This window comes from Melitaea cinxia, chromosome Z (assembly GCF_905220565.1).
Source record: "Melitaea cinxia chromosome Z, ilMelCinx1.1, whole genome shotgun sequence".
Classification (NCBI taxonomy): Eukaryota; Metazoa; Arthropoda; class Insecta; order Lepidoptera; family Nymphalidae; genus Melitaea; species Melitaea cinxia.
Window position 1 is genome coordinate 21826085 of NC_059424.1, and position 16622 is coordinate 21842706.

The 16622-nt window shown below is 38.7% G+C and overlaps 1 protein-coding gene across 1 annotated transcript in view; it reads right to left on the reverse strand.

The window, feature by feature from the left end:
- Window positions 1-678: 678 nt before the first annotated feature.
- LOC123668999 (protein NDRG3-like) overlaps window positions 679-16622 on the reverse strand; it is a 178741-nt gene continuing 162797 nt past the window's right edge. The window contains exons 4-8 of the mRNA XM_045602677.1: window positions 12676-12817; window positions 8236-8382; window positions 6858-7103; window positions 5333-5417; window positions 679-809 (exon numbers count right to left, since the gene is read on the reverse strand). Of these exons, the coding sequence (XP_045458633.1) occupies window positions 679-809; window positions 5333-5417; window positions 6858-7103; window positions 8236-8382; window positions 12676-12817 (751 nt within the window). The remainder of the gene's footprint in view (window positions 810-5332; window positions 5418-6857; window positions 7104-8235; window positions 8383-12675; window positions 12818-16622) is intronic.

A 16622-nucleotide genomic window follows, 5' to 3' on the forward strand; every position in this document is an offset into this window, starting at 1 on the left:
AACTAAATGATTAGAAAATATTCCGAATAATCGTTCCTCAAAAAAATTTTTCTTGGTCTTGCATAGCACCGACGTCTCGACCTGCCGGCCTGGCCGTCCCAGCCCGGCTCCTACTCGAACACTCGACGTTAAGATAAGATATCGTATATATTAAAGTGGATCTAGTAAAATTGTCTTCGTATTAATCATAGTGATATATCCATACCAGAACGGTGCGTCGGCCGTGCCGTCCTCGTCCCAATCAGTCGCTCTTGACCCTGCTCACCTTACCTAACCTGACTCGACCCCGGCACGCGCCGAGAACAGAACTCTGATACTCCGCTATGCAGAGTTCCGCTCGACTCGATCGAACTAAACTAAAATAAATAATTAAAGCTACGCGTAACATTACTCGCGCCGCAAGACTACGTCCTGACGGTACTGATATAAACTTAACCTTAAAGTATAAATCGTTCAAAAAATTATTAATTGACAGAAATCAGATATGATTGTTGAGATTGTTATAATCGAAAACTAAACGAAAGGTCACAAGTAACTGAAGTGCGAAACCTCGACGAATGACGAAGTGACATCGGAGAGCGCGCGCGAGCCGCGTGGGGGGGGGGGGGTGCGGACGTGGAGGGTGCTGGGGATAGTGGGTGAGGGTGGGGGGGGGATGGGATGGTGGTGATGGGGTGTTTAGCAGACGACGGCCTCGGAGATGGGGTTCTCGGTGATGCGGATGACGGGCGAGTGTCGGCAAGCGCGACGTCGGCCCGCGTCCGACAGCCGTCGGAACGCGACGATCTTCGTCGGCGACAGTGGCGCCACTGAGACACACGACACCATATCAATATATTTGTAGTTATTACATACCTCTTAGATTATAAATAAAGTTAAAATATAGTCGATACTTAAATTAATATTCAAAATAGAAAGTATATTTACTAACATTTATGATTAGTTTTTAATATGTAAGGTAATTCAGCTTACGATACACTGGCTTACAGCTTTCTAATTATCTTTCATCTTTAAAATTCATTTGAACGTCGTTTCAGGAAGAGTATAAACATTTCTAAAATAGTATATACATAGACAATTGTATTATTCATTAAATATTTTTATTGCTTTGAAAAAAAATATATATACAGCAAAATAAGATGTTTATGACTGCCTTCAATTGTTACTTTTTTTTTTGGATTATGTAAGACATATTAAAAAAATATTTCAATATGTACGATTTTATTTTTGTGTTACCCACACATTAGGAATTCTAAATATTTTGGATTATCATATCAAAAATTGACCGCTCCAGCCGTGTTCGAACCCGCGTCTCCGACTGACCGTGTCGGCGCTCTAGCCAATTAAGCTATGGAACGATGTACCCGCTAGAGCGAAATTTTTGATATGATGATTTTTATATTCGATTTAAGCGAACCGTGGCTAAATTATGAAATAAAGTTAAATTGAAGTAATAGTGACTAGACTTGGTTATCAAATATCAGAGGTCACAAGAGGGGCGACAAAAATTTATAATCGCCTAATGGCGGCAAATTAGTAAATCCACTGATTATATACCATTAGTCTTTTATATATATACAACTTGGTCAGACTTATATAAAACACCAAAAAAAATTTTTTTAATTTTTTTTTTATAAAATAAAAGCCACGATGTTTGTTCTTCCATTTCTACGACGTTACACATTGCGCGACATATATTGCATGAGCGACGATTTATAGCACTAGCTAAAATGTAAGCATTGCTTTTTATCGACGAATTTACTGAAATAATATAAATAATTTGATTTAATTCGAAACATACCGACCAGCCCTTTGAAAACGTACAAACGTTGTTGAAAATTTCGTCTGAATAATAATAAACAATACCAAAGGGGGGGGGGGGGGGCGGGGAAGGGGGGCAAGAAACAAAAAATAAAAAATAAATAAAAAACATAAGACTTACTTCGTCTACAAGGATTCAACAAAATACCGGCTACTGAGCGGTTGCGACAGAGGCGATCGAGGCGGGTCTACTCGGGATCGAGGCAAGTTTGTGCAGTGCCAACACGGCTACGAGGAACAAAGAGAACGTCAAACAAGCGCGTGAGCCAATTCGGAGTGACCCAGTGGTGACTCGGGAGTGACTCGACGATGAACCGAGAGTGACTTGACGGTGTACCGCGAGTGACTCAACGTTGAAATCGGAGTGACTCGACGGTTAACCGAAAGTGACTCGCCGGCGTATCGAGAGTGACTCGACGATGAACCGAGAGTGACCGTTACTCAGTGCACGTTCAAGAGCGACACATTCACATTTTTGTATATTATTAAAAATTAAAAATAAATGTAGATTCCTCTGTAACATACACTAAATAAGCAGTCATTACAGTAAGCCTTGGATCAACAGCAAATTATACAAAAAAATATGAGAACTGTTGTGAACACATAGAGGCGATGTTACACCTTTAGACATCATTCACACACAGTGCACACAGCTCGCCACCGGGTCACCAAAGCGGTATAAGATAATTAAGCGTGTTTAAAATATAACATTTAAATTGAACACGTGGTCCCTACATGCCGTTTTATTAATAATTGAAGTAATCGTTTTGTCTCTTTCTATTTTAATATTATAAATAGAGACAAACGTATGTAAAGACATTTTAGTTAATCACGTTAGACGGATAGTGCGTGTATTTGCAATGGTAGCATAATTATATATCCACATATAATAAAACCATATTTAATATCCTTTTTTTTATAAATAAAACTCTTACACTAAACGCCCCCCCCTCTCCCCCTAGATTCATTCCTGTGTCGGGGGTCCGGAAACACACACAATACACAAACATAACGCCCAGACCACGGCAAACATCTGTATCGCCAATACAAATGTTTGCCACCTGCGGGGCTCGAACCGCTGTGAGCGTTGCGCGTTGTCAACCACTTTACCATATAAGCTCGCTTATAAAAGTAAATTTAAAACTACGAGGAATTACAATCTATTGGTTTTTGAAGTTACACTTCTTTTGGCGTGTTAGGGAAATGTGATAAGACATAAGAGTAAATTTAACGACATGCGCGATCCCCTTCACAAAAACCGACACCCTGAAGTTAGCTAGTCAACGAAGAAGAAGTTAGCGAAGTGAAGTTAGCTAGCCAATGGAGTATAACTTCTTACGTGCGTACACAAGTCCACACACACTTTTTTATGTACACAAAAAGCACCTACTACATAATATAATAAAATTTTATTTATATTATAATTTTTAATTTTAATTTATTTATTAATAAAACGGCAAGACACGTAATATAAGAGCGGTTGGAATTGAGAAATAAATAATTAAACAATGTATTATAATAAGATAAAAAAAATATTTATTTCAGACATTAAAATCATTAATATTAGTCAAATACATTATTTAACTCAGGACCAGTTTCATCAGTTGCTGATAAAGACAGCTTTCAGATACTTATCTGATATATCAAACGGTATCTGACAGATAAGCGTCTGATGTGTTTGTTTGGTTTCACTAAACTTCACCTTTATATCAGGTATTTCATTCGTAACCTTCAAAACCAAACATTGTACTTTAATAAGTAAAGTAAAACAGTGTTCAGAGGCCTGTTTTACCTGTTACTGATAGTCTCTGTTAACCTATTAGTAAAAAATAAATTTTATCAGCGACCTATAAAATTTGGCCTCAAAAATTGATGAAACACACTAACATAAAACCATAACATAAAAAAAAAATTAAAAGATAATTTCAAACATCGACAATATACATTAATATAAATTAGTAAAAATTCAATTATTAAAAAATTAAATACCAGTAACCAATTCAACTATACTATTCAAGATGAAATTCAATCGTCTGTTCTAGCGAACTTTTTTAAACATTTTAAATTAACAATTGATAATTAATAAACGATCTTTTTCCTTTAATTTTTAAATGAAGTAAATGCAGGTCGTAACTACAATGTCAGGCGAGGTCATAGCCTCACTATACGTGAAGATTTGTTATACAATTTATGTGCACAGAGGAAAGTGGGACACGTGGCACAATCAATATTATACTAGTACGGTGATTAGTATTCAAATAAAGAGTTTTATTTGAAATTTAATTACAATCGATTAACGCAGTAGGCTGGTCCTAAGCTCCAGATACATAACAAAGTACGGTTACAATAGGGAAGGACTCGGCTGTGTTCAAGAAACTTGCCCTTAAAAACTATATAACGTTATTTAATTTAACTTAATATTAGAATTATGCATAAAACAAGCCCGCGAAGATTAGAGCATGCTTTGTGACGTCATACAACATGAAAAATTAATTATGGCTGCTTGTGATAGATTTTAGTTAATCTTTCTTGGAGTTTACTTTTGGGGAGTGAAGTCAAGTGAAACAGTAAATATGAGAGTGTTCTCTTGAGAGAAAGAGATAAATATATTTGAAGCAAAACTTCTTTACGCACGTTTGACTTGGGGAGTAAGCTGGTGAATGCGAGACGAGAGCGTTGCGAAAGATGTCATCGGGCAAGATGAACGGAAGTTCAGAGGGAGGTGTAAGTTAGACGGAGCTAAAGAAATTTTACTTCAGTCGTGTAGTCAAAAATACAGCCGTTTTTCTTTAATACATCCCGATAATCGTTTTTTAAGGAGTACGTTTCAAACTTATTTTTCTATTTTGATAATATTTCAAATAAAACTATTTTATTTAAATACTGGACAAGTTACAGTCGTCAGTCTACGTGAAATAACATATATAAGCACACAGGGTCGCTAGTACGTACCATTTCAAGGGCCGCTAACTCAAGGCAAATCCAGGCTCAAACATAACGGTGGGAAAGAAAGAAGCCATTCAGACAGATTGCTTAGTAAACACAAATGCGTTGCACAGCTGACTTTTTAATTATTTTGGGTTATAAGCGATATCGCGTGCAATGTTGCGTGCGTGTTTGTTTTACTGTAGTAAATATTTTATTACTGGTCATTTGTCAAGCTGCTAATTCTTCTGAAAAATTTTATACAAATTTTACTTACAAGTTAAACGTTAATAAATAATTGTTAATCTAGAAAAATATAACAATAGTGTAAAATTATAAATACAAAATATTTTACAAGTAAAAGAAACATTTCGCAAGCAAAGTGTTTCTGACTGAGAAACTATTAAACACAAAAGAAAAAAACATATTTTTTCGTTATTATTTTCATTCGTAATATTAAAGCTGGTAACACCGTGGCACAGAGTATGCGACGTGTGGAAGCTTTTGGGGTAGTTACAGAGTATGTAATGATTTTCGTAGTCGGCGGTTGTATGGATAGTGCGCTGTGTAGCCTGTCCTCACTTACCGTAGCCCTCGCCCTGCAGGAACAAACGGAAAGCCTCAGAGATCTTGGCCGGTTGCTCCTCCAGCACCATGGCGCAGTCCGAGATCTGAAGATGTTTAAATATCATTCTTATGAAAAAAGTTAACATTTACAAATTGATTGATGATTTTCAATATCCAGCTTATAGGAAGAGAGTAATGTGTTTGATGTATACATGTGACTACATACATAGGGACAGAAAAAAATTAATAATTTTATTAAATATATGTGCTCGATCTATGCAATCAGTTTCCATTTTTAAAACAAATTATTTACGGTGCTGGTATGGGATGCGACCTGTTCAGACACGTTGGCCCCTTCCCATCTACATGGAACCAACAACAGAGCTGGTGCGGCTTGTGAAGCGGCTGAAAAAGCTAAAGCATGCAAATTCAGGGGTCTAGGCTCCGAATATGATTTTGTCCCATTCGGTATCGAAGCCCTTGGTCCATTAGTATTCTTCATTTTTATAATTGTTTTATTTTCTTTTTTATGTATCTAAGTCGGCAAACGTACGGCTCACGTACGGCTCATCTGATGGTAAGTGATAACCATAGCTTATAGATGTCTGCAACACCAGAAGCATCGCAAGTGCGTAGCCGACCCCATCCCCAGTTCCCCCCCAGGAGCTCTGGTCACCTTACTCACCAACAGGAACACAACACTGCGTGAAAACAGTGTTATTCAGCTGTGATCTTCTGTAAGGTCGAGGTACTACCCCAGTCGTGCTGCTCCATGTTTTGAGCAGAAAATTTCCTGCTGTGCCCTACCTCAGGTAAATCTCTGCGAAGCTAGAACAACTTCTTGTATTTTCGTAGCATTTTACTTCTAATTGTTTGAGACTACATCACTATATCGGAGCTGTATTTGCTTCTCAGATCAAAGCTCAAGTCGACGTTCAGTTTAAAATCATAACATTATAAACTATAGTCTATAAGCGGCAGAAATGTCACAGTTGCGAGCGAGTTTAAGGATGTTTTGAACTAATTCGTTCCACCGAGTTCAGTTGCTGTGGCGCTTTGTTTTAATTAGTGCCGCGAGATTCGGTTCTGTAAACGATTTCAGGCAAAGTTTCGAAATTTTATTCGTTTGTTGCATCGAGTTGGCGTGGAATTCGTTCCGTGTTATATATTGTTTGAAATTTGTTGCAGTTTCGAGTTAATTGCCTGTTTTACACGAGTCCTATCTTTGTGACGAAATATTCAATGTGCAGTTTTGACTTTCCTACCATTTTATAGTAACGCTTACAATTTGCAAATTTTACTCGTGTTTGATGCGACTGTTGGAAACACTTGAATGATGTTTGTCGTGTATGGTATGTATGGTGTTGTGTGTTGTGTCACGTGTCATGTGTCTTGTATTACGGCTAACGTGCCGCACCCGTGCGGTGTATATTTTTAACCGACTTGCAAAAATGGAGGACGTTCTCAATCCACTGTATTACTTGTCAATGTAATTGAAGTCGATTTTTGATGTAGCACGTGTTTCGTGTCGCGTGTCGTCTCACCTTCATCCAGGTGGAGTTGGCGGGGTACAGGCGCGCGTTGAAGGCGACGGTCTGGTCGACGTGCGGCGACAGCGCGGCGGTGAGGTTGAGCACGGGCGCTCGTATGGAGGCGGCGTCGCGCGCGATGCCGAGGTCGGCGCGGCGCGCGTAGCTGTCCACCAGCAGCGCGAGGTTGCCGGCGTTCACGTGCCGGCGGAAGTAGGCGCGGTACAGCTGCGCCAGGTCCGGGTTGCGCTCCTCCGGGCACTGTGGACAGGCGCGCCGTGGAGTCTAAAGGGGAGCGGTATCCGTTTTTTGTTTCTCACGTACGGCTCACCTGATGGTAAGTGATAACCGTAGCTTATAGACGCCTGCAACACCAGAAGCATCGCAAGCGCGTTGCCGACCCAATCCCCAATCCCCCAGGAGCTCTGGTCACCTTAATCACCAACAGGAACACAATACTACTTGAAAACAGTATTATTATATGGTATCCGAACGATACTCTAACTCGTACGCCGCGCTAGACCAGAGTGGTCTGAATACCAAATTGAATATAAACGCCTCTCACTCAACAGCGCCTTTGAATTGACTGCTGTATCGGGGGCCCGGAAACACATATTATACAAGGGTGAACACCCAGACGTCGGTGAAAATCTGTTTGGTCATTACAAATGTACGTCATGTGTATCAACCCGCAACATAACCGCTGCGCTAACGTTTCGTCTTGCTTTAATATTTCGTTTGTGGCTAAGGCTAATATAAAAAAAAAAAAATTGTGGTAAGACGGTACAGTACTTTTGAAAAATACTTAAAAAAGGAAGAAAGAAAAAAGAACCGTTAGATCACTCTGGTCTCACATCGCACACATATGTCTTATAAGTGTTACATTCGCCAAAACAGAAACAATTTATTATCCGTAGTTGTTAAATAACGAGGCACGCAAGTACTGAGATAAGAATGTAGGCTGGGGGAGTAACTCGCAAAAGCTTCGCATAGCGCGGATGTTTGTGAACTATATGACATGACATTCAAATGACGCGTTTAGCGCGCAGGCAGGCAGGCAGCGTGCCTCGTACGCTGAGAGGTAAAATTCGCATATTGCAACGTAATATTCAAGTTATGCAAGCGACTGAAATTTCCGAACAAATATCCCGTGCACCGACTTTATCGGCATTTTAAGCTTTAACGTGCAAAATATCCATAGTAAATGAGCTCCACACAGACGAAGCTTTGTTTCTCATTTTACAGTTAAATTCTGTTTACATATAAGTCAAGCAAAATCAATTCGAAAATCGTAGGTTAAAAATATTCATTGACATATTTCAGCAAACATTTCGCATAGCAAACGCCAGCCTATAGTGATGGTGTGGTAGTGTGGTGGTGTGATGGTACTGACCCTGCCGAAGTGGTACCACATGAGGTAGTCGACGACGGCGGGTGTCATCCCGCGGGATCGGAGCGCTCGAGAATTCATCTTGTGCGAGGCCCACTCGATCCAACCTGCCTGCGTCGACGAGCAGTTGATCAGCGCCAGGGCATCCACCTGGAACGTTTTAAACTCAACGCGTGATATGTGAACCGGTAACGAATAAGTTTAAGATGATTAATTAAGATGTTTGCCTCCCTTTTTAGAAAAACCTCACAATTACTCCACATAAATAATTATATATCACTTTAAAGATAATTGCACGCTCTACCGGCGACAGCAACTAAATATTTGTTATTGCTTTTGTTTTTATAAATTAATTATTAAAATTATACATATCACGGCTTTAGTTTTGAAACATCGTCAACATGATTGACGGTCGGTTAACAAACGGCCATACCACGATTAATATCTATGTGGCTAATACAAATGTCTGTCGTGAGCGGAGTAGAACCCCACAACACCAGCACAACAGTCAGTGATGTGACCACCGCGCGCGCCAACGCGTCGTCCAACGTCTATTAGAAGTGGTGTACAGTTGAAAATGTCTCGCTTCTTACAAAATGTTCCCTATAGTACGTAAGGTAGCCAGATCATGGGCAGGATCATGGCTCGAGTCTTCAAAGCGCTTGCAATGCTCCTGGTACTCCATACGCTACTGTATCCGCTTGCCATAAGTCGGAAAATTCACTTGTATACCTTTGTAGTGTAAAAATAAACGTGAACAGATTACAAGAGTAATCAGTGCTAGGAAATTTAAAATTAGTTCAATTTCAATCTTAAGAAGTCTGCCTTTTTCGAGAGCAATTCTTAAGCTTGTATGTTCACTAAGCCTTATTATTTAAGCTCCATAAATGTGTATATTTATATATTATATAATCTGTACATTTCCAAAAAAAAAAAAATCCTGCTACCTAAAAACAATTTTCTTATAGTAACAAGCAATAATAAATAATAAAAAGTCGAACCGCTATGTATTCCAGAGCATTCAGACCGTAAATAAAATATATGTAAGTACAAAAAATTAATCCCATAAGCCATGGCGATTAAACTCGTTCCATAAGATAAATAGTCAGGACTCTGGATTCATGAAGAGCTTGCAAACAATTAGAGAGAATTAATTCACAAACACGATCCCATCTGGATTTTTATTTTGAGATTCGAATCAATTTGTAAATTATTAAAAAAAAAATATAAAGAAAATGAATGATTTACATATCGACATACCGATATCTACACGTATATGTTATATTTGACAGGGACTAAACCAAATCCAAATCGAGAATAAAAGTACCCACGCCAAGATACGCAAGAACAAAAAAAAAAAAAAACAATTAAAAATATAGTTTTGATTTCAGCATCTATTGGAGAGTTGTAAAAATAGATAAAAAAAATGTCATCAATATAGCGAACTGTACCTGTTCTATTACCAGTACGTATAGATTACACCATAAGAGTTGAAGAGTTTACTATTTAAATTCTGTTTGTTTTTTTTTTTATATAATACTAGGTCCGCAAACAAGCGTACCAGTCGATGGCAAGCGATAACCGTATCTTATTGACGTCAACACCAGAAGCATCGCAAGCGCGTTGCCTACCCTACTCCCAATTCCCCTTAGGAGCTCTGGCCACCTTACTGACCAACAGGAACGCAACACTGCTTGAAAACAGCCTTATGAAACTGCGATCTTCTCTGAGTTCGAGGTACTTTCTCAGTCGGGCTGCTTCATATTTTGAGCAGGGAACTTCCTGCTGTGCCTATGTGCTGTGCTGTGTGTGTGTGTGTGTGTTTATAAGTTCCTTTTTGCTTTGCTTCCAAGTGGATTCTAAATCGTAGCCTACAGTCTCTATCGGGGGTATCTACGACTTAATGATGGAATACTCAACAATGACGAGAGTTACGTTGTATAATTGTATTGTTGTTCTAAGTATTGTTACATTATAAGTATATGTATGTGTTAGTACATGTAAATATACCGGTAATAAATCATAGTGTTGGTAAACTATTTATAATGTACTTTTTTAAAAGCAATGTTTTAACTATTCTAGAATGTGTAATTTGCTTAGTCATCAACGATTCTTTTCGTTACATAACAGAAAACGTGTGTTTAAAGTTGTCACGAATGAACACAAAATGTGTTTAATTTTTTAATGCTTTTACAATATTTCACGAGCAGTTAAAAATTTAATAAAACAATGACGTACAAATAATTTACGACTTTTATCGTACAAAAATATCCATATTCCAATATTGAAATCCCGATAAACACTCGTGTAACAAAAAAGCAACGATAGTCCATATTTTAGCACAAATAGTAGAACAAGTCCATTCTTTCGAGTACGTAACCAACTTTTGTTTACCCAGTTACTCGCTAGATGGCGCTAAGTGTTCAAATACGGCGTTGCAGCTATCCGCCGTGATTCCCGGAGCGGTAAGTTTTGAAGATACGATAGTTTTGTACTTTAACTACTATATAAGTTGGGTTACAGATTGTAATAATAATGTGGACGCGATTAAAGGTACATGAAAATCAAATGTATCCCATATCCTAGACTGACTACGAGCGAAGTTGCGTATTGTAACAGTTGCCAATGCTTTATGTCACTGTGTACGTATCCGTCATTCGAAATAGCTTTAGAGAGTCAATATGTACAGTGATTTAAAAGAATAAAACATTATCTTGTTAAACCTTATGAATTAACTTGCAGATTTTTTTTTACTGTCGAGAACTTTATTAACTAAATTTTTTTCAAAAAAATAATAACAGTAACAGTATTTTTTTTATTTCGATATCTCAAAGGCATTCTGCTAGTGTGTCAAATAGTCTACATAAATTTGCAGAAAGGCTTACCCTCGTCGGCCAGCGTAAGCGATCATTTTATTCAGGTCATTACTTCGTAAGGTCCACCGACGGACTCTATTTCGTACACTATTAAACAAATTAATTTATAAATTGTTTTCCTAAAATCTAGTAGATGAAAGGATTTCTTTATAGGGTCGAGCTATTGAAGTGGTGTTGAAATGCGATAGCGTTACGTGTCGTTCCTCAGCGAGATTTTACGTTCGTAAGAGACAAATAGAATTGGTTTACACGAACCGTGTTTGCCACTTATCCATACTACTCAACGTCTAACTCTGGTGATGCGATAAAACACTCAAGCCTTTATTTGCCGTATTAAACGATTTCTTAGAAATATTGTTCTCTTTTAAGTATTTACCTGAAACCGTTAATTGTGAAACTATTCCGATTGTCAGCCCAATTTTTCCCTTATATTTGTGTGTAGAATATGTAAAAATACATACATACATACAACGAAAATATATTTTCAAAGATAAATCTTCAACACAAAAAATTTTAGACCCCAGACAATCCCAACTATAAATCGTTTAGCTACATACGAGAAATGTTCGTTTAGTAGTAAGGGACTATACTGACGGCTTTAGTATAAATTTACATACGTCCCTGTTTGTTCAGTGTCCCATGTCAATTCTTTTTTAAAAATAATTGTATTTATCCCACAAAAAAAAAATCAACGGTAATATGTATCGAAAAACAATTCACATTATCAGATATAACATTAAAACTAATCACCAGAAGAATTTAAATGGGACTACATGACACGCACAAACTTCAGGACTTAAAAGAATTATCAAAATAAGTACACCCAGAAAAAAGTTATGAGGTAACACATACTAATTGCAGCCGTGTACTTGATTTGTTTTGCGTGGTGTGCAGATCTATCTCATCACATCATCATCATCATCACAGCAGCCTTTCGCAGTCCACTACTGGACATAGGCCTCCACAAGTTCATGTCAAAAATGGCGTGAACTCATGTGACTACTGGACATAGGCATCCACAAGTTCATGCCAAAAATGGCGTGAACTCATGTGTTTTGCCCATAGTCACCACGCTGGGCAGGCGGGTTGGTGACCGCAGGGCTGGCTTCGTCGCACCGAAGACGCTGCTGCCCGTCTTCGGCCTGTGTATTTCAAGGCCAGCAGTTGGATGGATATCCCGCTATTGGTCGGCTTTTTAAGTTCCAAGGTAGTAGTGGAACTGTGTTATCCTTTAGTCGCCTCTTGTGACACCCACGGGAAGAGAGGGTGTGGCTATATTCTTTGATGCCGTAACCACACAGCAGATCTATCTATCCAACTATAATATCGATGGGTTTAAGTGGATCGCATCCTTGGATTCTTTAGTTTATTTATTATTTCAGTTTACAGTGCTATTTGTTAATTTAACCTATATAATTAAACCTAGTATTGGTAATACTACATTACATATAGCTACAAGATATACAATTTGTAAAGCTGTTGGTTTTCTGAAAAAAAAAAAAAAATAATAATTTAGCAACTCCTTATTTTTTCTAATGAGTTAAAAAGAAAAAACATGTCCACGTACTTTCTCAGGGTTGGTGAGTGCGAATCTCGCTAGTATGTTGGCTCCCACGCCAACGCCGAAGCCGATGAAGCTCTTGATACCAAAGTGGACCATCACGTAGTTGATTTGATTCGACAAATCCTCCATGGTTGGGTAAACGTAGCTGTAACAAATTTTTTAATTAATATAATATAGAACTGATGACCTGAAGAAGAAGGCGGAAAGCCGCTGGGTTCAAATAGCGCAGGACCGGAAGGAGTAGTGAACATTAGGGGAGTCATATGTCCAGATGTGGACTTTTAAAAGTTGATGGATGGATGGATGAAAAAAAATTAATAAAATCTTTTAACATACATAGCGTCGTTTGTTCCTAGGGAAACGCTGATAGGATAAGTTTAAAAACTGCGTTACAGATAGAAATATAATAGCTGACTGATATATCATCATCATTACAGCCTATACAGTCCACTGCTGGACATAGGCCTCCGCAAGTTTACGCCAAAAATAACGTGAACTCATGTGTTTTGCCCATAGTCACCACGCTGGGCAGGCGGGTTGGTGACCGCAGTACTGGCTTTGTCGCACCGAAGACGCTGCTGCCCGTCTTCGGCCTGTGTATTTCAAAGCCAGCAGTTGGATGGTTATCCCGCCATCGGTCGGCTTTTTAAGTTCCAAGGTGGTAGCGGAACCGTGTTATCCCTCAGTCGCCTCTTACGACACCCACGGGAAGACAGGGGGTGGCCATATTCTTTAGTTCCGTAGCCACACAGTACATACTTGTACTGATATATACTTGTAAATAAATAAATATACATACGCATTGTACATACTATATAAATACACCCACCATAGAGGAGAGAATGATACCAAAAATCGTGAATCAGACAACTGCAGCATACATTTATTATTTAACAACTATATTAAATTCTGCTAATGTATATTATTTATTTTATTATATGTTAAAATAGTTTAATACACAGCAAGGTTTGATTCGAATCAATCAGTTACATATCGTTCTGGTAAGTCTACTCAAAAACTAAAAGATGTAATATAGACATCATTACTCCCAGTGGTCCTCGCATGCAGCTCAATTTCACACGTCATATCAAACGTAACAATATCACGGCGTTTAACGGATCATTTGAGTTAAATTCAATCCGGCGATACAACGGTCTCGACTGTACGTAGCATTACAATGTAGACGCTGTAATGCCGTTCGGAGCTGGATACATTACGTAACACTGCGCCACCCGCCACCCTACATACACGCTGCTACTTGCCAAAACTATACCACTCTATGCCAAATTTATTTTCGTTTGTTGACTACTTCCATATTGACTGACTTCTCCGCAGATTCTCCAGTTTTAACCTACTTTCATTGATCGTGGCGATAGAAGAACAATGAAATCAAATTTTAATTGGCAAGTAATGTTATAAAATTCTCCTCGAATTCCATTATCGAGTTTAAGGCGCCTCGGAGTAAAGGCGTGGTATTTATTTTGTGAATTGATTTTCAAAGAAGCAGCGCACTGAAGAGATCTTAAGTTATAAAGTGGTGAAAGAGATACTTCTTTGAAGAGATTAGAGGCTTTAGCTGGAGATCGTTTCGAAATACTTGAAATGTGTAGGAGCAGAGTCTGTAAATAAGTTTTGATACATGGGGCATCTTTGATAGCGGCCGCCCCTGCAGATATGACATAACATGTGTAAGTGCGCAGACAGGTGAGGTCGCAAGCCGCGCCGCTCGCTATTGTGTCACCGGGACTTCATTCAAATTAGCGAGGAGAATAAAACAATTTTACGGTGAGCGATTCCTTCCAGCGCCGCGCAGTCTTGGCTAGCCGTCGTAAGTCAGTGGCCCTCGTGCCGTCCCGAAGCAGACTCTATCGAGCGGCGGTTACATAATACTGCGGTACCAAACATGGACCCACTTTCGCCCCTACTTCCCAATAACGTCATTCGTTTAGATTATTTTAAAGTAGTTTTGTTTTATACAAGGGAATTAACTGTCGTGATTAAGATGACAAAAATTCACGTTTAGGCATGAAAAATATATTTTAAGCCGCACAATTGTCATTGCGAGCACGATGACGTCTGTAGGAGAAATTCACTTATGCCATCGTGGGTACGTTTCTTTTATTTAAATGTCTTCTAGTCAGCGACGTAGCGATACAAATTATTGACAAGATACAAGAATAATATTTTCTCGTCATTTTCGTAAGAGCGAGTGCGGGCGGCAGATTTGAACGATAAAATAAATTTTACGAGAACTTCGTAGCCATTCCCGAGGGATGAATAGTCGAATGTAATCAGGGAGTGTTTTTAATTAATCTAAGAATTATAATTGCAGTCGGACGGTGTGCCGGCCCACAGTGACACACATTCAACGTGCGCCGCGGAAGACCGTCGGGCGCCAGGCGGTCGCGTCGATGGCCTATTACTGCAGTTTATTCACCTACCCTCTTCCATGAAAACAGTTTGTTATGACATTACGTTTTGATATCTTTCCTTTGTCATTTTATATCGATTTCATTGACGGGTTCGATGACGTTTCTATCGAGACAGATTTTATTTGAATTTATTACTCAGTATTTTATATTCTCGGTGAAAAAAGTCTCTCGTAGGCTACTTTTTTGAAGTTTCGTCGTTTGTATAATTAAATTTTTATATTTTATGTACCAAACACCTAGACTTCTAATACAATAGGTAAGAAGTTCTGCGAAAAAGTTTTGATACATATTTTTTTATAATAAAAAAGAAGAATATATATAGTCTTAGTCCTATTGCCGACGATTTAGACAGTGTCAGACAGACACTGTGTCGCCTAGGACACTCTTCAGGAAAACGCAGAGTTGCCTAAGCTCTGCGCCACCCTCTCGACCTCACTGGCTACGGGCCCACAGGAACGACGAGTCGATACGTGTGAATCTAGTTTGGTTGCAGGAGTCTTTCGCATTTTAAAGCTATGCCACGAATGCTTGACGGAGACCCCATTTCGGGTTTCAAATGAAGTTTTCCTTCTCCAGGACCCTGATGATTTTGAGCCAGGTTTATCCCTCGGTCGCCTTTTACGACCCCCACGGGAAAAGGGGGGTGGTGCTATTCTACTCAGCCACCACACGGCATACATTAAGTGTGTTATATATATACAGCTGATATATAAGCCGATTATATGTACTCGTATATATATAGTCGTCTTAGGCGTGCGGGTTGCGCGTCTCGTGGTATAATAAAATTGTGTCGAGGTAAGCCAAATGAAATGGGAATTCATATCTGTTTGTCGGTCTTTCACCCGCAACCGTCTCTACGTTACAGTCGTTACTGCTGTAGCTACGCGCCCGATTTAGATCTGAGCTTTCCTTGGAGTAATCTTTGTCAGATTTTATCTTGTGAATTTCGTATACATAGAAAGATGAGCCATTATTTTTCATATTTATGCTTTCATGTCGAAGTGTGTTATTAAGGTGCAAGGTAGCCCGAAAAAAGTTTTCAAGTCAATGTTTAAAATCGTTTAAATATTAAATAAACTTTTGAAACTCTTCGGTTAAAAGTTTTTGGTTAACCTTTAGATATTAACGTAAGAAGAAAAAGGCGGGGCATTAATAATTCTGCAAAGGAAACTAAAGTCGGCAAAGTTTAGACGTTCATAGCAACGACACAGGCGTCGGACACGTGGCCTTGCGGACAGTATTATATTAACTATTAAAGGAAAACAGTCCCAGAGTTATTAGTCATTGTTCTCTGAGGATGAACGAGTTGGTTAGATTGAACACTTGACCTCCGTTTGTTTCTCGTCGAGCACTCTGAATTGATATCAATTTTATTTACCTTGATGTACAACTTTGTTTTCAACCAACTTTCAATTGTTCGATCGAAATCTTAAATCTATTTATTAAAGTAGGCTTCAAAAGCAAGTTTCGAATCGATAGTTTTAAAATAGTAATTCTGTTCATTGTGAAACAACTGAC